This window comes from Triturus cristatus, chromosome 3_1 (genome assembly GCF_964204655.1).
Source record: "Triturus cristatus chromosome 3_1, aTriCri1.1, whole genome shotgun sequence".
NCBI classification, from domain to species: domain Eukaryota; kingdom Metazoa; phylum Chordata; class Amphibia; order Caudata; family Salamandridae; genus Triturus; species Triturus cristatus.
Genome location: NC_140583.1, coordinates 619,370,882 through 619,391,408, shown reverse-complemented (window position 1 = coordinate 619,391,408; position 20,527 = coordinate 619,370,882). Strand labels below are relative to the sequence as shown.

At 41.2% G+C, this 20,527-nt stretch overlaps 1 protein-coding gene across 3 annotated transcripts in view; it reads right to left on the bottom strand.

Moving 5' to 3' along the window:
- Positions 1-4,433: 4,433 nt before the first annotated feature.
- ANKDD1A (ankyrin repeat and death domain containing 1A) overlaps positions 4,434-20,527 on the bottom strand; it is a 419,853-nt gene continuing 403,759 nt past the window's right edge. For all 3 annotated transcript variants that reach the window (XM_085644555.1, XM_085644556.1, XM_085644557.1), the window contains one exon: positions 4,434-5,876. In XM_085644555.1, the coding sequence (XP_085500681.1) occupies positions 5,815-5,876 (62 nt within the window). In that variant the 3' untranslated portion in view covers positions 4,434-5,814. The remainder of the gene's footprint in view (positions 5,877-20,527) is intronic.

The window sequence follows — 20,527 nt, the reverse complement described above, 5'->3', positions numbered from 1 at the left end:
GAGGATTCCAGGGGCTGACTTAAATGCTCTTCTTCGTTTGCGGTTTCCTACCTGCCAAGGCTGAGCAGCTTGCGAAACTTGATACTGCATGACACTGTTTTTCCTCATCTGTATCCAGAACAATCACCGGAGGAGATTGCGGAACTGAGAGCAGATTTGTTACTATTGCTCGTACATCAATTGGGATCAGAACTTATAAGAGATGGTGAATAACATACTAGGAACTCTTGCTAAAGGTGCTTGAAAAAGTTCGCCTAGGCCCGAGTGAAAGAAGAGAACATTTAGAGTGTGACAAGTTAGAAGAGCACGGAGTAGGGCTAAGGAAGTTTCACAAAGATTGTATATTCATGTAAATAAATTGAACTCTGAATAAGTGACTGTTTGCTCTTTGCACAAGTGGAGAACGGAGATGATTCTGTGGCTGGTATTTCTCTGCAGAACCTTTGTCTGAATCTAAAGTAGAATGGAAACTAATTGCTCTGATAGTAAGCGTAAATGCATAATGTGTGCTTCCATAACACTTATAGTAATAGGATTAATAGAGTTAGTTGTGGGGCTATGTTTAAGCCTGCTGGTGGCATAGAGGAGATACCTACACCTACACAGACACCCTCACCTGAGTCAAAGGGGGGAATAAGCGATGTTAGTAGAGCAACATTTACATACCAATTTGTCTAGAGGAGATTTTACCTTAGTAGCTTATGCTAAGCTACTCTATGAGTATGTGGACACTATGGAGGTGTGGGATTGAAATGTTTGCATGCCTGCTTCCCAGCTAAGGACATCACTTACCATCACCTTGTTTTGACATAATGCATTAGTTGTGGTTTGCTTCTTAGTATATTTTACAAGGGTCATTTTGAGTATTATTTTTCAAATTATGATTTGGTCCTTTCAGAGGTGCCACTGTTCAAGCACCTGAATTACCATGCAAATGCTAAAACAGCTGAGGTTGCAGTTAAATATTCTGTTTCATCCAAAACAATAGATACTGCTTATGCACACCGACATAACTTAACAAGTACACTTACAGGAATTGAAAAGAAATTCATTGATATTCATTGATAGATTTAGGGGAGTGGTGCCTAATGCGGAGACTGGCTTTCATGTTCAGGAGTGGACACAAGAGGAAAGGGATCATCAGACTGTAGGAAACACTGGAGAATTGTCATTAGATTGGCAACATAGGGGGAGACTGTGTGTACACCACGAATGGAGTGACTACAGTTCCATATTTGTAGAGAAAAGTGAATGTGATCACACCTTTGAAGTCCGTGGATCTTGGAAGTTGTTTGTGGAAGGAAGAGATCCAGTGATTCCTGAAGTTTATTTTGTCTGTGAAAGGAATGCTTACTTTAAGCTGCCTGCTAAATTGTATGGCACTTGTTATTTGGGTGTGGTGTTTCTAAAGATATATTATGTAGACGATTTTGATCATCCTCTTTGGAAGAAGTCAAGACATCGACGGGATTTGAGCGCAGGAGAAATTGCAGGAGACGTTTTTCGGGCTATTATACCTAGTGTTGGTGTGATAATGAACAACATCAAGATTAGAAAACTGTCTACTGTGGTCGATAAGTTGTCTACTAGTACTGCTGGATCTTTGCTGCTTGTGAATACTGAAATGGTCACAGAACCATTTTGCTTTAGATATCCTTCTCACAAAAGAAGGAAGAGTCTGCCAGATGCTGAAAGTTAAGCAGTGTTGCACTTATAGGCCTGATAAGAGTAGGGACTTACAAAATTATATAAAGAACTTTACTAACATTCATAAAGATTTGAGTGGATTGGCACATAAAGGTGCTTGGCATTCAGTAGGAAACAGATTTAGTGCTATAGACAGATGGTTTGCAAACCTGGGAAGTGGTATAAATGTAAATGTAAATGTGCAGGAATTTATATAGCGCAAATCACCAAGCGGTCTCTAAGCGCTTGCTTAGGGAACCCGTCCTGGTATTCCCCTGTGAGATAACCCAGCAGGGCATCCGCAAGGTGAAAGCCAGGCATCCCGCCGCGAGGGGCCCATGTGGAGATTAAGCAAGCTATTGCCCAGAGTTGCAGAGTGTGAACCCATGAATTGAGTATGCACTGGAGCGAGAATTATCGAGTCCATGGACATTTATGGACTCAAGACCCAGCCAAGCCGGGAATTGAACCCTGGTCCCGGGCTGACCTCTGCTTCCAGGTCTGCCTCCTCTAACCAGTGAGCCACACTTCTCCACATATAGGTGGTTTTGCCCTGAAATGGCTTATAATTGCCATTTGTGCACTTCCCCTGACAGATGTTGTCAAAGGGTACAACAAGTATTGTGAAAAGAAAGAATTGTAAATCAAAAAAGATACAATTAGAAAGGACACAAGATGAGTATTATTATGATCTGAAATGATTGGAAGAGTTCAAAAGAAAGAGAAATACAACCACAACGGTTTAGATCGGTGTATCTGGAAAGATCATCTGATAAGATAAGATTTAGTGATGGCTTGATATACCATCAGAGAGGGATTGGAAGTGACTAGTTTGGGACCCCTTTTTGTATTTATAGTTGTAGTGCGTTATAATCATGGTTAGTCTGCACTCACATATATTTTGTGTAACTAATGTATGAATAGAGAAGGAGGAATACAAGATGTTTAAGTAATCCTCATAGTTAACGCAAATCACGTGTACTTTGAAAGTGTGCCCTAATACTTGGTGGGAATCACAATTAAGTTAATGCTAATTTTGTTTAATTATTTTACTCATGACTGTGCATAACTGTTGAATTATACATTGAAAGGATGACTTATTTGCTTGTAGAAGGGCGCACATAATGTAACCTGTGCATTGTTAATTTAGCCTAACTGTAGGCCTGAAATGTATTTTTACTGTATTTTTCAGGTAACGTTTGAATTTGCATTCTGCATGCACCGTGGAATGTTGCACGTATCTTGTGTTCCCAGTGCCGGTGGATAAGGATTCATTAGTTGAGAGAAAAAGTTATTTTTCCTAGTAGATAGAGAGGCCTGAGAAGAAGAAACGCGATAACGGATGGTGGGATGAGTTCTTGTCGGAGAAGGCGATGGCACCAGGGACGTATAAAATACCCCAACTTGTGAACATTTGGGTGGGGAATAGAAGCAGGAGGATGCTAGAATAATGGAAAATTACCAGTAACACTATGAGGGGTGCCTTAATTCAGCGACTGCTTATGTTGTAACGCAGTTGGGGACCGCTGACATTTCTGCTTTAGGATGCCTTGAGGTACATACCTCATCTTTGGCTTTGTGGCTTCAAGCTACATGACCCTGATTGGGATACTTTTTAGGAGGTCTTTAACGGCTGATACCTTTCCCCATCTCTGCTGAAACATTTGTCAGGTTAGGATCTTCATTTAGGTAGTGTAAGGACAATTAGGGATGTTTAAGGGTATATGAAGGGAATTGTGATGCAATCCAACGTGCATGTTTGTCTTCTGATAACGTATATATCAAATTAGTTGTGTTCTTTTTGTTATATAGGGTGAATCAGTTCCGGAGATTTGGCCACATCCTATTTGCTTTGTATTTCTGCACCATAATGCTTAGATTGGTGTACATTTTATGTTTCAGAATTTGAATGAACATACTAACCTGAATTTCGCTGGCGTCCTGAGTTCTTACTTAGTAGTTGGGATTTTGAAATTTAGATATTGTGATATAAGTTTTCTCTTTACCTCTCATGCTGCATAAAAAGAACCATCGATTAAATTGTTGAGGAGGACGGGTTCCAGCTTCCCAAGTACTTCATTCAAAATGACATTTGCTTGCACTATAAATTCTACAGGACATCAAGGGTACTTACAAAACAGTCCCTAAACAAACATTTGATGTGGATCAGTATTTATTTTCATACACCAATGCCAAAGTTCTTAGTCTAGTTAGTATCCATCTAAGGTGCTGTCCTCATATCGATTTACAATTCACTCAGACTAGGTACGCAAGTCTTGACTATTTTTTTTCTCCAGATCAAGATTAATGTTTTTCTTCAAACTGTACTCCCCGAAGTTAGTTGTTTTATGTATTTATTCAGTTGTGTAACTTAAAACATGAAGAAGTAGAAAGATGTATGCTTCACGCCCGATACCATGGTTAGCTCAGATGATAGGCTCTCCATGCTCTTTCAACCAATGACAAAGCAGTTGCAATAATCGTTATCACAGATGAAAGATCTCCGAGGTCAATGCTATAACGACCAATTGAAACATTCCTCAGAAGACCAATTTTATTTCAGCAATACCTCCCATGAAAAAAAGGAACAGGAATCTCAATGTTCCTTAAAGCAGCATTTTTAGTTTTCAGACAGACATTTCACCTTTCAGTCAATCATCGCAGGAGGACAGGACATTCTCATTTCTTTCAAATTGAAAAGAAGGCAAAAGACCAACCTATCTGGTGTTGATCAATAGAGACTGATGTGAAGTTTCAAACAGTTTATTTTATATTCTCTATTTCGGAGTCAGTCACTTTACATAGCAAGTTTAAACATTTATTTTTGTACTGCTGTTTTTAGTGTATTCATTACGAATTTGCATATCAATGTTCGTATTCAAAAGAATACCTTTTTGGCAGCACCATCATAGTGTAAAACACATAAAGAAAACATATGCCAGCTAAAAGGTTTCCCTACTCGTGAAAAGTGCAATGAACAGAATCTATTCTTACCCAAAGGACATTCTTCTAAAATAACACTCAATGTTATTTCACGCGAAGAACTTAAGATGATAAAGGACAGGTGGCAACTTAAAGGGAAACGAAGGGGAAAAGGGGTCTCCAACCAGTAGCTTGTGAGCAACTGTAGCTCTCCAGCTACCACTGAGTAGCTCACCTGTGTACAGCCCAGCTTATTAAAATAAAAAGCTTTTGCTTGGTTGAATCAATATACATATATAAAAAATGAGATTATACAACACTAATAATGTTAGTAGCTCTCAATGCGTTTCATTGAACATAAGTAACTAAGTACAGAATAGGTTGGAGACCCCTGAAAGTTATGTAACATCTAAATCTTATTATGAGTACAAAATAACATTGGCCAATTTAGGGGAAGAATAGTCCATTGAGGAGATATGCTTAATATGAATTGTAGCTCTGTTTTTTAGCTTTGCACAGAAAATCAATAATGTTATCACACAAGGGAGTATAGAAACCTATACAATTAGTGCATTTCTTTACATAGCAGACAATTCTGCAAACACATTTTTGAAGTTGCATAGTGTTTGCTGGAATGTTCACACATACAATATTTAAAAGATGTTTTTAAAAGTGCAACGTACATTGTAGTTTTTCTTAAAAAATGTCACCAATTTAATACAATTAAGAAAGTATTCAAATTTTTGAGACATTTTCACTCTTCTCATCATAGTTATAAAATACAGATTAAAAAACAGCGACTTCATAAATACAACTGTGAGGTTGATCCATTATCACGGACATAAAACAATTTACAATGCATCTCTGATATCTATATCACTCAAATATCATATAAAACCAACATGGGTGTTGATTCAATGTCCAGCCTCAGAGATCACAGAAACTGCTGAGGAAACAATACAATGTAGTTGAACTGCAACCTTTCCTGAAGGTAGGCATTTTTTTTGCATGTCGTCATATCCTGATGTCTGGTTCCTGAAATATCGCAGTTCAGCTTTATAATAAAAAAGAGCCCTTAAGCAGTGCAAATCCAACATTTGGCAAGATGATTAGTCATTCTGCAAAACCATTTTTTACAACTAAACTCTTCTGGTGCAGCATCTGAAGCTTTTTAAGATATGTGATTCTTTATGTTTTCAAATATAGTCACATCGCTGTACATTTCTTTGGTGAACGTGTGTCTGCATTTGCCTTTTTCCTGATGCTTTCTGTAAAAAAGTGAAAGCAAAATAAAAGTAAGACAGAACCATTTTACTTGTGTGTAAGTCATCTCTAAGTATATTTTGGATATTGAAACATAGCCTGAGACCTGCCTTCTACAGGTATTACAGAAAGGTGACAGCCAATAGGAGACAGAGTGTTCACTTTTGTAAGGTTCAGTATGTAAACTGTTGCGATTGCTCAGAAGTTCAGAAATTATATGTAACCCTAAGATTTGAATCCTTGTAGATGCTTCAGAAGAGCATGCTATTTTTTCTTCACTTCTTACATTCACGGCATATTCATACTAGAATTCATTTTGAAGGAACAGTAAAACTATATTTGCTTGAATCTTTTTGTTGATTAAATACCAAAAAAAGATCATAACAAATGTACAAATATACTACTAATACGGAAAAAAGACAGCTCCTATTCGCTCCTAATTCTCAAATGTGGGTACATTGGCACCTACTGTACTAGTATCCTACTAATGTTAATAAATAGACAGCTCCTATTCGCTCGTAATTCTGTACTTGTGGCTACCTTGTCACCCACTAGTGAAGCCAAAAACTGATTCTTAAAAATGCCAATATTGCACTTCCTTCCAAGTTCCGTGTATGCTGCGTTTCAGTGTGGAAATAAACCTGTTTCTCTCATGCCCAGTAATTCTGTACTCTAGGACCGTCTTTTTGGTTTGGATTGCTTGCTACTTTTTTCCCCTTAGCTCCTTCTTTCACTTGCCTGATTTTCAAGCCACAAGCGAACTTCTGAAAGCGGCTTGCAGCAGCGGATTTACATTCCCCTTTCTTTCGGGCTATGACTAAAGAATAAACATACAGTGCAGGGAATGGGCTGACACCCTTTCGTCTTTTTTTCACAATAAAATAAATGACATCTATAAATCATTTATTAATGTTCCTGCCCCTACCATATTTTCTGAGTCGTCCATCATCATAGCCTTGCCCTCCCCCGTCACTACACTAAATCAATTTCGTCCACTTACAGAAGAAGAAGTTACTCTTACTATGAAAAGAATTAAGTCCGGCTCCCCCATTGATCCAGCTTCTTCTTCAATTTTATCTAAAATTGCGCATATTTTGACCCCTCACTTGACCAAAATTTTTAATCTCTCACTCTCCCACGCAACGGTACCTTCTCACTGGAAAGAAGCCATTTCAGACCGATTCTGAAGAAGCCCTCTGCCGATCCATCTCAACCTCTAAACTATAGGCCGATTTCCCTTCTCCCGATGTTTGGTAAGATCATGGAATCCTTAATCAACACTCAACTCACCAAACATCTTGAGTCTAATAAACTCTTAGACCCGTCCCAGTCAGGATTTAGGGCGTTCCACAGTACCGAAACTGCCCTACTTGAAATGGTCGATAATATTAGACTGGCTTTAGATGCAAAACAATCAGCCATTTTGGTATTACTCGACCTATCTGCTGCCTTCGACACCATCTCACACAGCATCTTGATTGAACGGCTGATGGAGGTTGGTGTCGAGGGCTCAGCCCTGGCATGGATCAAAAGTTACCTGACTGGTCGGAGCTCTAAGGTCCAGATTGGCAAATTTTCATCGGCCAGTCAGGAAGTTGATAAAAGGTGTACCCCAAGGCTCTATCTTGAGCCCCACGCTCTTTAATCTTTATGTTTCCCCTCTTGCAAGATTAATTAAAGCTTTTGGATTTGAGACCGTGTCTTATGCAGACGACACGCAAATCCTCATCACTTTGGGGCCTAATCCTATCAACATCAAACATAGGTTCCAAAAATGCATGCTAGCAGTAAAGGATTGGATGTCTAACAACTACCTTTTACTCAATGCGGCAAAGACAGAGATTGTGCTTTTTGGATCTGCCTATAAGCATTGGTCTGACGAATGGTGGCCATCACCATTGGGTGCCTGTCCTTCTCCCAAATCAGCAGCCCGCAATCTAGGGATAACGCTTGACAATAAACTTACCATGGCAGACCATATCAATAACATCTCTCACACCAGCTTTGGACTTATGCGTAACTTAAAGAAAATGTTTAAGTGGATCCCTCTTTCTTCTCGTCTACCTTTAATCCAGGGACTAATTATTAGTCGCCTGGATTACGGTAATGCCCTTTTCGCTTCCATAAACGAGAACCTCCTAAACAGACTCCAGGTTCTTCAAAACACTGCAGCCAGAATGGCCTTAGATTTACCTAGCCGCACCTCCTCTGCCCCCTGTCTGAAGATGCTTCATTGGCTCCCCATTAAGAAACGCATTACGTTTAAAATGTGCTGTCTAGTTCATAAATCTCTGCACGGCAATGGTCCTGCCTATCTAGCTAACAAACTGATAGAATACCGTCCGGCCAGAATGCTCAGATCCTCTAGATTGCACCTTTTAACGGTTCCTAAAGTGCGTACTGTTAGAAACGGAGACAGATCATTTTCTAAAATCGCTCCCGTAAGCTGGAATACTCTCCCACTCCACATCAGACTGGAACCCAGCCATCAGAAATTCCGCAAGCTCTTGAAAACCTGGCTCTTCTAAATCGGCATGTCTTATCCTTACCATCTGAGCAACTGCTGGCGCTATGAGACCTTCGGGTGATATAGGCGCCTTACAAATACCAATACATAGACATAGACATAGATTTGTGACTAGCTAAGGGAACTTAGGGCTTGATTTAGATGTTTGTGGAAAGTATACTCAGTTGCAACCGTGATGGAGTATGCTTGCCGCCAAACCCTTGGTCCAGCTACCCCTACTTCATCACTGACATACTCCTCTGACGGCCCAACAGAGGACGGGCTGTTTGATGTTTACATAAAACACTGTCTACCTGATTTAGAGTGGACAGTATTATATGTTTTTTTTTTATTCCTCACCACCAGGTAAAACCTGCCGGTGAAAGAAAAGTAAAAAAACAAAAACAAAAAACAAAAAAACATAATCGTAATGACCCAAACACCACAGGAAAAAACTCTTATGGCGTTAGGGCCATTAGTTTTTTTCTTTTTAAAAAACTAAATCCTGCTTTGAAATTTTATTTTTAAGAAAGAAAAACTTGTAGAAAGTTTGACAGGAGGCCGTCATGTTTGACGGACTCATCCATCAAACTTTTAACACAATTATAGGAACCGCCATAACAGCAGACCCTGCCAATGACTAGAGATGTGCTCAGGGATGGTGGACATCTCTAAAAGCAGAGGATGGGTACTCCATCCAGGTAACAGAGCATGTTACTCTATCGCCCAGATGGAGTACAAACTGTACTCTTCAATATAAATCTAGGCCTAAGTCAAGAGGGAACCAATAACTGTACTAAGAACCAATTCAGTTAATGTGGAGTCATAGAGTCACCGCATCAAAGGACTTTACAGAGGTAGTTACCCCAAACAGTTAAGTCAAATATTGTGCCTTTAACCTCAAAGACAGTATAAGAGCCATATCAAACAATCATCTTTGCCTTGGGCAGCAAATGCACTGTTCTTGCTGAATCCAGTTCGCAAGGTCCAAGGAAGGGGCATTCACTTCCCAAAACCTGAAGTACCCCTGCAGTCCAAACTTTAATTTTGTTGTGAGGCTCTGTTGCACTACAAGGCTGATACCAACACTCCACATTGGTGACAGGGATGCAGCCAGCACCTGTACAATGGAATCAAGCATGTTTCTTCTTCTAAGTAGAGTAGTATCAGCAAGCTACATAAGTTGGTTGAGCACTCTGGCTCATGTGGACACATTTTGGGGGGAGGATCAAGTCTTGGCACTTCAAAGTTTTGCACCAGCGTATAATCAGGCCTCTGCTTTTGTGGGCACTTTTCAGATCAGTAAAAACCTGGCAAGGTTAGTCCTTCTCTAGACACTTTCCCCCTCCTCAATTTGAAGAGAAAACCTACACCCAAAGTTAGCTGTAAAGTAGAGCCAGAGCAGTATATATGCCACACAGAACAATGCAACAAATATACATTCAAAATTGTATCAAAAAACTATTTTTATTTAAGCATATGTTATTCATTTTTATGTTTCGCTTGCGCTGTGCTTGGGATATCTATTGTATTTAATATAAATCTTAAAAGGGGCTTACATTCCGCCCCATTTTTCATTGGTTGGTGTGCTTGCCACTTTTCCTCCAATTCTATTGACTGTAGCATACTATTTCCTGTTGTTCCTCTCGTGTGTTTGTCTTATTAGTGTCCCAAGAACCAAGTACTGGCTTCATCCGCATTTTAGGCCTTTTTATTTAAGCTTTTGCTTGCACAGCGCTCATGCTGTGCTTGTTTACTTAATCCCCCCTTATTTACTTAATCTACAGAAAAACTGTAAAATAGGGCTGCAGATACTGGAGACCTACTGTCATCAACTGGCTGTGAGCAAACATGGGCTTACCGTGTAATTAATCCAATGCAGTCCGGCCCACATGACTGGCTGCTGTGATGCAGCCCGGAGACTGCATCCAGCTCTTTTCTTTATTATTTTTATGTTGATTGCATTACGTGTAGTGATCCACACTGGTGCAGTGTCACTCAGTGGTGCTAGCAGCGTGAACTGCCATTGCCTGCAAGGTTTTCAATGAAGCCAGTCATTGAAAGAGAGGCAAATGGAGGACACACCAGGACAAAAATAGTTATTTTATCTGCTGCCATCAGTAGTTAATTTGCAGTCATGCACCCAAAGTCATGTTATTTTGATACAATGTAAGGAGTGCTTTTCATTTCATTGCAACCAGTGGTAGAATTACAATGTAAAGATGGCAGCTGATTTACGACAACATATCAGATACCGCTCTCTTATCGTCGATGAGCAATAGTTGATATCAATCATGTGACGACAGTTTCTTTCAGTTTCCATAACTACAGATACATAAATGTATTTACATAACTTTATGTTGTAAGAAGGCTAGTGCATTAAATACTGAGTGAAAGCGGATTCAGTTTCTTCTCTCTGTAAACGTTAAGAAGCAGCAGTTTTCTCTCTACTGATGATAGCGTATCGCACTGTCTGTAGTGTTCTAGGATCTCAACCAGTTGTATGATTGCACCCACCAATTTATCAGTACGCACAGCAATGCTTTGTACATCTCTAAGCTAGTTCCATGACTCATTTCAAAGACACAATGCCTGTATTGCTCTGTGAGTTACGATATTGCTCCTATCTTTGTTGGACACATTATATTGCTCAATCGTATCGCTGCCCAATCACCCTGCATTTAGATATCTTGGTATTTAAATCACTGCTGCGTCGTCCCTCCTGTATTGCTTTGCTCATGGATGGGGGTCCAACTCCCTGCGCTACTCCTAACAGTACTGGACATGCTACTGTACTGTGATTCCATCATACATGGCAAGTAGAGGTGGGCTAGCTGCTGAAAGTTCGAGCCAGATGTGAGCCTGATGCCTAGCTCTGGTTCAGGTCGAGGACCTGTTGGAACCTCGAGCTCATAACGAGACGAGCTTTCATGTGGCTTCTGCGTCCCTCCCTCCATGTTACCCCGCGCGATACCGACTGGAACCAGGTTCGAGTCTTCGTGTTGGCTCAACATCCTGTAATTCTAGGCCTATCACTTTATTTCACCGTGACTATAAACAATAAATGTGACATTGTGTAAATGTAAGTGGGGCTTATGAAAGTGCTCCATGTTTAAAAACTACAGAAAAGGTACAAAGATAACAAGCACTTAATTTATGTGCGCGCACAACCCAAATGTTCTCAAGTGTTTTAAGAGAAGTTCAATATGTGAATGTGCTCCTGGGGTATCGTACTCCGGTCCGGTACGTATTTATATCATCTTATGTAACTGCGTGTCCTATGATAGGATGCGCTCCCCTGGGCCCTAATGAGCCCTGTCGCGGGTTACTTCATGAATTCAAACTTTTTATTTCTTTTTAATTGCCATGGTGATTCGAGTTGGTAAATAGAAACAATAAATCCAAATTCTTTTTGAAGATTTTTTAATCCAGAAACACACAATTCATCTTGGTATTTCAACAGTTATACGACTGTCCCTTCAATGTTCCAATGCATTTCGGGTGCTGGACTCTTCATCGGGGAACTAGGGATTATAGTCGCTCCGATATTCTGTTAGTTCATCCGGTGGTGTAAAAAAACAAAAACACCACCGGATGAACTAACAGAATATCGGGGTGTTTCTGGATTAAACAATCTTCATAAAGAATTTGGATTTATTGTTTCTATTTACCACTCGAATCACCATGGCAATTAAAAAGAAATACAAAGTTTGAACTTATGAAGTAACCCGCGACAAGGCTCATTAGTGCCCAGGGGAGCACATCCTATCATAGGACACGCAGTTACATAAGAGTTTATAAGTTTAGCAATGCAGAAGATTATCCCCTATTAGCATGCCCACACACTCAACATTTTCGAACACTCCTGCTGTGATCAGAGGTCAAACAGTCACATAATAAATAGTCTGGATTAGCGCACAGCTAGAACGAACCCCTTTCTAGAGACCCTTTTTACCGTTATGGTGCTGTAAAAATATTCAATGTCAAAGTGAGATGTTACAGGGTAGCAAGCGATTCCTTATTAAAAACAAAAGAAACACTTAAGTTTATTTTAAGGACGAAGCTGAGCGTAAGAGAACAAAACATACTGAGTCTTTGCCCCAATAGCAATAGCTTAAACTCGCGTAAATGCGAGACCTATTGCATTGCAAATGCTTGTTTAAGCTCGCAAGCTAAATTGCACCAACGTCTAGGCCAAGAATGTACTTGGAAAGATGGGTTGACAGGTCATTTCCTCTCTTTCTGTCTCCTTTAATAAGTTTCATCTTAACATGCAACATATAAATGTGATCATATATTAACAAGATGACACCTTTAATTACAACATTTGATCAGGCCTGTTTTTATTTACAACATTTGATCCAGCCTGTTGAACACTTACTTTGAACTATACAACACTCCAGTTTAAAAATAAATCTGCATTGCACCTAGCCTTTGCATAAAGAATGACCGGCCCACCAGCCTGCGGCAAGTGTTGTCTGCAGCCTCACAACAAAACAAGGTTGTGTCTCTATCTGTGTGTGCTTGTGTGGACGTGAGAAGGGGAATAAGGGAGTCAGTGGGTGGATAGAAGGATGAATAGAGGTGTGTGAGTGGGAGCACGACTGGTTAAGCAAGTGTACAAATAGATGAATGGCAAGAAAAGTTCATGGATGGCTGGATGAATAAGGGAGTGCACATATATGTGAATGCGTAGGTGGGTAAATGAGAGAATATTCTAGACCTGAGTAGTGCCAGTTTCAGGGCGAGACAGCTGTGGGAGAATTACTAGCAAGAGGTGGTGATGCAAATGAAAGGACACAACACTGCGTTGATGGGCGGCGTCACTGCTCCTGACCCTTGTGTCAGCTTGTGGCAGGAACGACGATCATACTCCGACCCTTGAACCTACCTGAACACTAGATCAACTGACAGACACGCAGCACGCCATAAAACTTTCAGATAAGTAACTAAACGAATTGTAACAACAGACTAAAAAATTTCAGAATGGAAAGTGATGGTGGTTTAAAAATATAGGACGGGATGACGTGGTAACTATGCAGTGTCCTGCCCGTAACACAAGACTACAACAGCGTGCTCCCCACTTAAGACCCATCTCATTCACATGGAGTCGCATAACTCTCGGTGAATAAGTTCTAATTGCCCTGAACTCTGAGAAACTCTACCGAGCTGGTGACGATTTTGACGGCAAATAGTTATCGAGCGCATTTTTGCACTTTTTTCAAGGATGTTTCAAAATCTTGTTTTTAATGTAATTTCTGTACAATATCTGTGTCTTCAAATAATGTGGAATATGCCTTGACACTGTACGACAGATGAACAACAAAACTGCAGGGCTTGTGCGTTTGAGTCCCTGCCAGTCCAGGATGAACTTGTGAGGAACAAATGTTTGCGGGCTGCGTCTTAGACTTTCCTTCACCCTTAAGACGGGGTCTCTGTGCCCCTACTGGCAGGCCCCAGTCCCCGCTCTTACTGCAGTCCATGATGGAGTCGCACACGTTTGTGTTGGTGAAGCATCTTCTCCACAGAGAGCCGGACTCACGGCACATGGTCAGACCAGGCGGGCAGGCAGGTGACGGGCTGGAATGCAAGGGGAGCGGGAAGGCGGCTCGGTACGGACACTTCATGAGTCTGTCCCAGGACATTAACCGAGGCGGCCCCGACAACAGCACATATTGTCTGTTCCAATTAAACAAATGCTAGGGTATAAAGAAACCTGTCTTGAGCAAATCATGCCTTCTCTGTGGGTAGTTAAGCATGTACGTTAAAGTGGACAACACGTTCAAAACATTTTCCGTTCCGGTACAAGGCGTGAAAACAAAATTGGACAAATATGCCCCATGTTGTTTTATTGAAAAGCCGAGCGAGTTTATGATGCCAAAGAAGAAAGTGCACTTTTTTCAAATTGGCACTTTTTAAAAGAAAAGCCTGCACATATTTCAAAGCCAATTATGACTTGTGAAATACGTCCACTTTGGAACAGTAGCTAATTACCTAGCAACGCGAGAAAGCGTCTGTAACCCGCGAACAGCTAGAGCTCTCACAAGCAAAGCAGCAAAGGAAAACAAGCGCGGCCGCTAAATTGAAAGCGACCACGCTGTGTTTAATTATGTACGACGAGGGAGGAATGCAGCTGCCAACCCGCGCGCTGCTGCTCGCTCCCGAGAGCAAAACGCCGTGGGAGTGACACATTGGAAAGGAGGTGGGAAATGCACACACAAAAGCCAATCCAATGTGTGGGAGGAGTCAGACCCACATTAAGAAGTTTGGAGTGCTCACAAGAAGCCTCCCATAGAGCAGTGCATGCGTGGTGCGCTAGGCTCGACCTAAAAACAAAGTCTTAACATAAGGAAAGACATATAGGTACTCATTTACTGGCTAATTTGTAAAATGTGAAACCAGAATAAATCATACCTTCTCTGCTTAAATTGTATGATTTTAGGCAAATATTTTATTTCACCATCATTCGATAAGGTTTTTTTTCAGGATATGCAAACTGGCATCCGAGCTCAAGTAAAGGCTTCCCTATTCCCCTCCATGGGGCATGCTCACACCCTAGGTACATCCAAAAACTGGACCAATACAGCTGCAGTGTCTTGGGTGCCCAGTCCACAAACGCTGCAGAAACCAGCTGGTACTGCTCAGTCAGCACCCGCTGACATTATCTGTGTGATGCCACCATCATGGTTTCCAGTCAGAGGTCTGACTCATCACTGACCTCCGCCCCTCCAACCACCCGGCCCCATGAACGATTAATGAGGGTGGGCAAAAGAATACATGTTAAACGCACAGGCCAGATGGATTAAAACAGACTATGCACTTTTCTGTCCTTTTGGTGATGTCTGGCTGCTTTTCTCTGAGTTGGTTTGGCACTAACACGCTTTTAATGGCTTCATTTCTCTTCTCTAGTGCCTTTTGGTCGATTCAGAAAGGCACTAATGTTCACTAGGTTCACTCTGCTTAAATATGGACACATTTACGGTAAATATGCATTATAGTTTCATTTAAAGTCATGTATGCAGAAGATACCTGCATCCCTGGGACATTCATTTCACTTCAGTAACAGAAGGTCGATAAATAGGGGAGCACCAAGAGGCATATTATCAAGACAGGCAATAAAATTATTGACGCTTTAGCGGCAGAAAACTGCCTTTGCCATTCGCATTTGACGACGCGAATGTCTCTTCGGAAAAACCAGCGTGGTGGTACCACGTGAGGCAAAGGCTTCCTACTTTGAGTTAAGTAAAGTTTCCCAAAATTAGCACTTCAGAGACGAGATCCAAATGTATTAAAGTCTTATTATTTAAAGTCCCCGAGCGCTTCAAAAGAGAAACGGCGCAGTGGAAAAGCTGTAATGTGCCCGTGCCTCACATTTTCCGTTCACGCTGCGCATGCCTGAGTGTAGCTCCCACAAAAAAAAAAAAAAAAACGCACGAGAAACACTTAGTGCATCTCGAGACGACTTTCTGTTTACATATTACAAATGCAGCTTTGTTATCCCAGAAGTTACCGCGGGTGGAAAATTCCCTAACTTGGCCATGTCACAATCCCGCTGCTCATGTGTTGAGTAATTTCACAGCCCCTTCTTACTCGGGACCCTGTGCTGATTTCACTGCACGGGCGGGCAGTGTGCACCGAGTGCGCACTCATAGCAGGCGTTGAACTACGCGCTGCGTTTCGCCTCTAAAACAAGTAGACGCACGCCTGCCTGCCTTGCTCTGTTCCTTCCGGGCCAACTGTGATTTTACATGAAGTTTTTGTAGAGCTCCGCGTTGCTTCAAACAGGCTGCATTTGAGTGCTTGAGTAGAACTGTGAGACAGAGAGCGCTATCTCCAAGGTGTGGACAAGGAAAGCGGGTTTAAACTGAAATGAGGATAACGATCGGCGGCGATGAGGTCGGCTGGATAGCTGTCCAACCAACAGAATGAGGTCTCTCTCCACCCCTCTTCCGTAGTCCTTCCAAACTTAAAAGCCTTAGCTTTATCATCCCCATACTGTGGCACTCACCAGTACTTTGTGCCAGACTTGTCCCGACGTGTTCAGAGACGGTGCAACCATTTGCTCGAACAACACTGTCTATAGAAATAAGACATACTGTGCTTGCGTCTAAAAAAAAACGGAGTGACGCGTTTGTGACATCATCTTTGCTGAGCCATCATATTCAGCCATCTTTGTAGTTCCGATCAATACCCGTCTCTTTACGATGGGTGGTGATTGTTCCTCTGTCTACTTTGTTAGAAGAAAGTCCGTACTATTTGTATCATATAATTTCGAGTTTATATAGTATGTTTGTATCACCCTAGTTAGACCATTTGTCACCACAAAGTTAGTCTCTACAACCGGCGGTCTAAAACCCAGCACAGGTTAATTATAATGAGTGACGGGACTCATAAACGAGAACCCACACCACAATTTGAAACAAGCATTGGCATAGCCAACAGGTCTCGCTTTTGGCACCTTATAAGTATTTAGTTATGCAGCACAATATCCTTGGTGCAACAACATCTACTGTTGCATGGCTAAACACTTATAAGGTCTCAAAGGCGAGACCTATTGGCTATGCCAGTGCTTGTTATATTACCAAGGAGGTTAAATGCCTTACTAACTATAGGAAGAAAATCTGGTTAAATTCCTTACTAACTATAGGAAGAAAATCCACACTTTCAGTGGAGTCTGACTCAGGGGAATACCAATTCCCTTGTGGCAAACTAGCATTTATACCTCAAGCAATAATTTGAATGCTATAACTGCTTCCAAGAACATTCAGGAGGATTAAAAATGTATGCTTGACCACAGAAACGAGGCAGTGGCACAAGTAAGCAACACTATTCTACAGCTTCAGAAAACAGTTTCCAGTAATACTTATCGGTGGGAGAGAATCTTCAAAAGTTGGAAATAGGCGAGAGACCATGAACTATGAATAACAGTTACTATAAAGACAATTTGGTCTTCGTTTATTAGTTAGTGGTTATTTGCCGTTTCTTTCCCCAACGAAAGAGATGGTGCAGTCAATTACTCTTCAACTCAACAATACTTCCCTTCATTCTATCATTTTGGCATCTCAGTAAGGGATACTAGGCTTACATTAAGAAATGCTGCTTAAACTGGGAGTAAACCTCACCGTGAATGTCATCTATCAGCAGTAGCGTATCTAATGAAGCACTCTTACAATCCCCTCCTTCAACCAGGATTATCTTCACCTGTATCCTCTATACATTGTACTTGGAGATCTAATTTGTGTAAAAACAGATGAATTCCTATCCTGCACTTCGCATCCTACAGGGTCCTCAACGTTACTGCACAAAGAATTGCAAACTTAGTCTCAGGAACTACTGCTGCAAATTAAATATGGAATTTCTTCTCATTTGGTTGGCAGGATTTTATAAGAGGGAAGACAATGTATACTCTCTTATCCTCATCACTTGTTATTGTCAGCAATCCGCATTACCCCTGCCCTCTTATCAGATAGTGTAAGCAGAACTACCTTCTATGCTATTCTTGTCTTTACTAAATGGAAGTCTCACTGACCTTCAAGGCCTTCGCAAGATTTACTAGCTCTTCCTGAAGCACTTTGTTCATTCTGCCAATGACATAATTATCCTTCAAACTTCAGGCATATATGAAGTGTATTGTCACTGCCTGCTTTCCAAATCCACACACTTCCATGCAAGGAAAATGTGAAGAAGTGAAATTTCATGAAAATGGGCAAACAATAGAAGGATACAGACAACTACTCTGAGTTCACTAGAACTAGAATCTTCCCAGAGAGGTCACTTAAGGATTTCCGCAACTGAGTGCAGTGCATGTGTTTCCATTAAAACGTGACAAAAATAAGTGTTTTCATATAGCTGTTTAGTTATAAATGCATGTGCAGGTGCTGAATTTAGTACTCAGCCACAGGCATGCAAGTCTGCCTGTTAATAACATGGCGGAAGCTCCAGAATCCCCTGGGTCAATTTCCCTTTCCATGAACTCACAAGGATAAAGTCAGAGAGAAAGGACAAAGGGAGGAATACATAGCCTGCTGCTACCGAGAAGCAGTAAGCAATCGAGGGGAGCTGAGCGACCCGGAGAGAAAGATAAATGGCAGCCCTGTTCCTTCTTGGAAGCCTAAGACCAGGAGGGTCACCAAATAACTTTAGGTGAGACCAGCCCTTGTATTCCATGGGAGGGAATCAATGTACATGACTGTGCAACGCCAGTCTATATTTTTACCATTACTGCTGTGGCTTTTTCAATGCTTTGAACTGACTACTCACTAAACAGAGTTTTTACATTTACATGCGATATTGCAGTAAAACTGGGAACAGGGAATCCCACCTCCCACCTCTACTAGGTGCAATACCTGATGGTGTTTCAGATTGAAGCATCAGATGTTTACAAAGGCATACTTCTGCTGTGTGTTGCTTGCAAGCTCAGGACTAAGACTGGCCCTCCCCTTGGGTAGGCGTAGGGTGGCTGGAGGCGGGGTAGATCACCCAAAATCGATATTTGGCTGACAGGCCAATCAGCATGTTGTAACCACTCCAAAATATATTTATCTATGCTCTCCTGCTCTGGCTGTCCCAGGGATATCTGTGGTGTATGGAGAATATATCTAGGTCGAACATATGAGATTCCATAGCTCTAATGTAAAGACTATGATAAAAGTAATGCCCTGAAATTGGGAGACACAAATTCTTCTGTACGTACGCTATGTCCGATTCACATTCTTAAAATTATGAATGAGGAATGTCTGTTGACCTGGCTGGTATTATGTATCATATTGTATGATGTAACACATTGTTAAAAACCTGATAATAAAGTTAAAAAAAAAAAAGAAGAACAGGACATTGGACTATTTAATGCCAGAGTGCTGAATACCAAGACTGGGAGTCTACAATCCACCTCATGCCCCTTTAATCCACTAGCAATTACCCCCTTTCCCTTTATCCTGCTCTTGCAGGTTCCTGCTATCTCCCTTTGTGACGGGCTTCCCATCTTTCTCTTCCTTCCTCTTTCCCGTTTGTGTGTCTTTCTCCATCTTGCTCCCAGGAAATGTCCAATCGGAAAAAATAGGTGCTGTTCTCCAAAAGTGAGTGACAGTTGCCTCCACCAGCAACTACCAGCTCAAATCAAGCCCTGCATAGATCCCTTATCTAGACCTGAGCATTGGGGTGGTTGTATGTGGCCTGGTAGCTACAAGGCACAGACTTGTGAGCAGTGGCAGCTGGTGATCTTTGAAAGTGGTGTGGCATAATACCTGCCAGGAGTTCACCCCATTTTTATCAAAATTTGCCTCACTCATACTCACTGGCTCTCACATTTAGTCTATTCCCCCTCACTCACTCTAACTCAAATTCTATATCTTTTTCTCACCCATACACATTCCCGCTCACTATTAAACACAAATGTATTCATACTCCCTTGCAAACACCCTTACACACACTCACCCTTTCACACCCACTGACTTTGGGCCTGGGTGCAACTGCACCTGCTGCACCATTGACAGCTACACCCGTGATTCACTTTCACTCCTCACAATCTCCAACCCCTCACTCCTAACACACTCTCTCTCTCGCCCTTTTTCTCTCTCTCTTTTTCCACTCAATCTCATTCACTCATAAACACATACATACATAAATAGAGGAACAACATTGTTGTTTACTTACTTTGCTCCCATTTCAGCAGAGCATGATTCTGGTGCTGGAAACAGATTTAATATCATTTTTCCCCCTTTAGGCAACTATCACCCTTCGTTATGTTGTTTATGTCCTGATGATGACCTCCAGTCATGAAAGTCAAAATGACATTGCCCTACACAAGCTATGCTTGTACTTTTGAATTATGACATGATTTTATAAATTCTTCCGTAAATGTATTGATTCATGCATAACTTCGCTTTCTTGTAGCATTCTTTATTTCTTTCACTTGCGCCATTTAAAGTTTTCTTCACGAGCACAAAGTGTTCACCTTTTCACTTAGTTCACAACTTTAAAGCATGGTTGATGCTGCATTTTGATTTGTGAAGTTCAATTTGTAAGTCTTTGCTGGCAATATAATTACATTCAATCATATTCCTGTGACTTTTTGTCATTTTGTAATGTTTGCATTGTAATTAATTGACTTCTTGAATCTCATTCCCTCATTGATTCCTGTTGAGACATTGT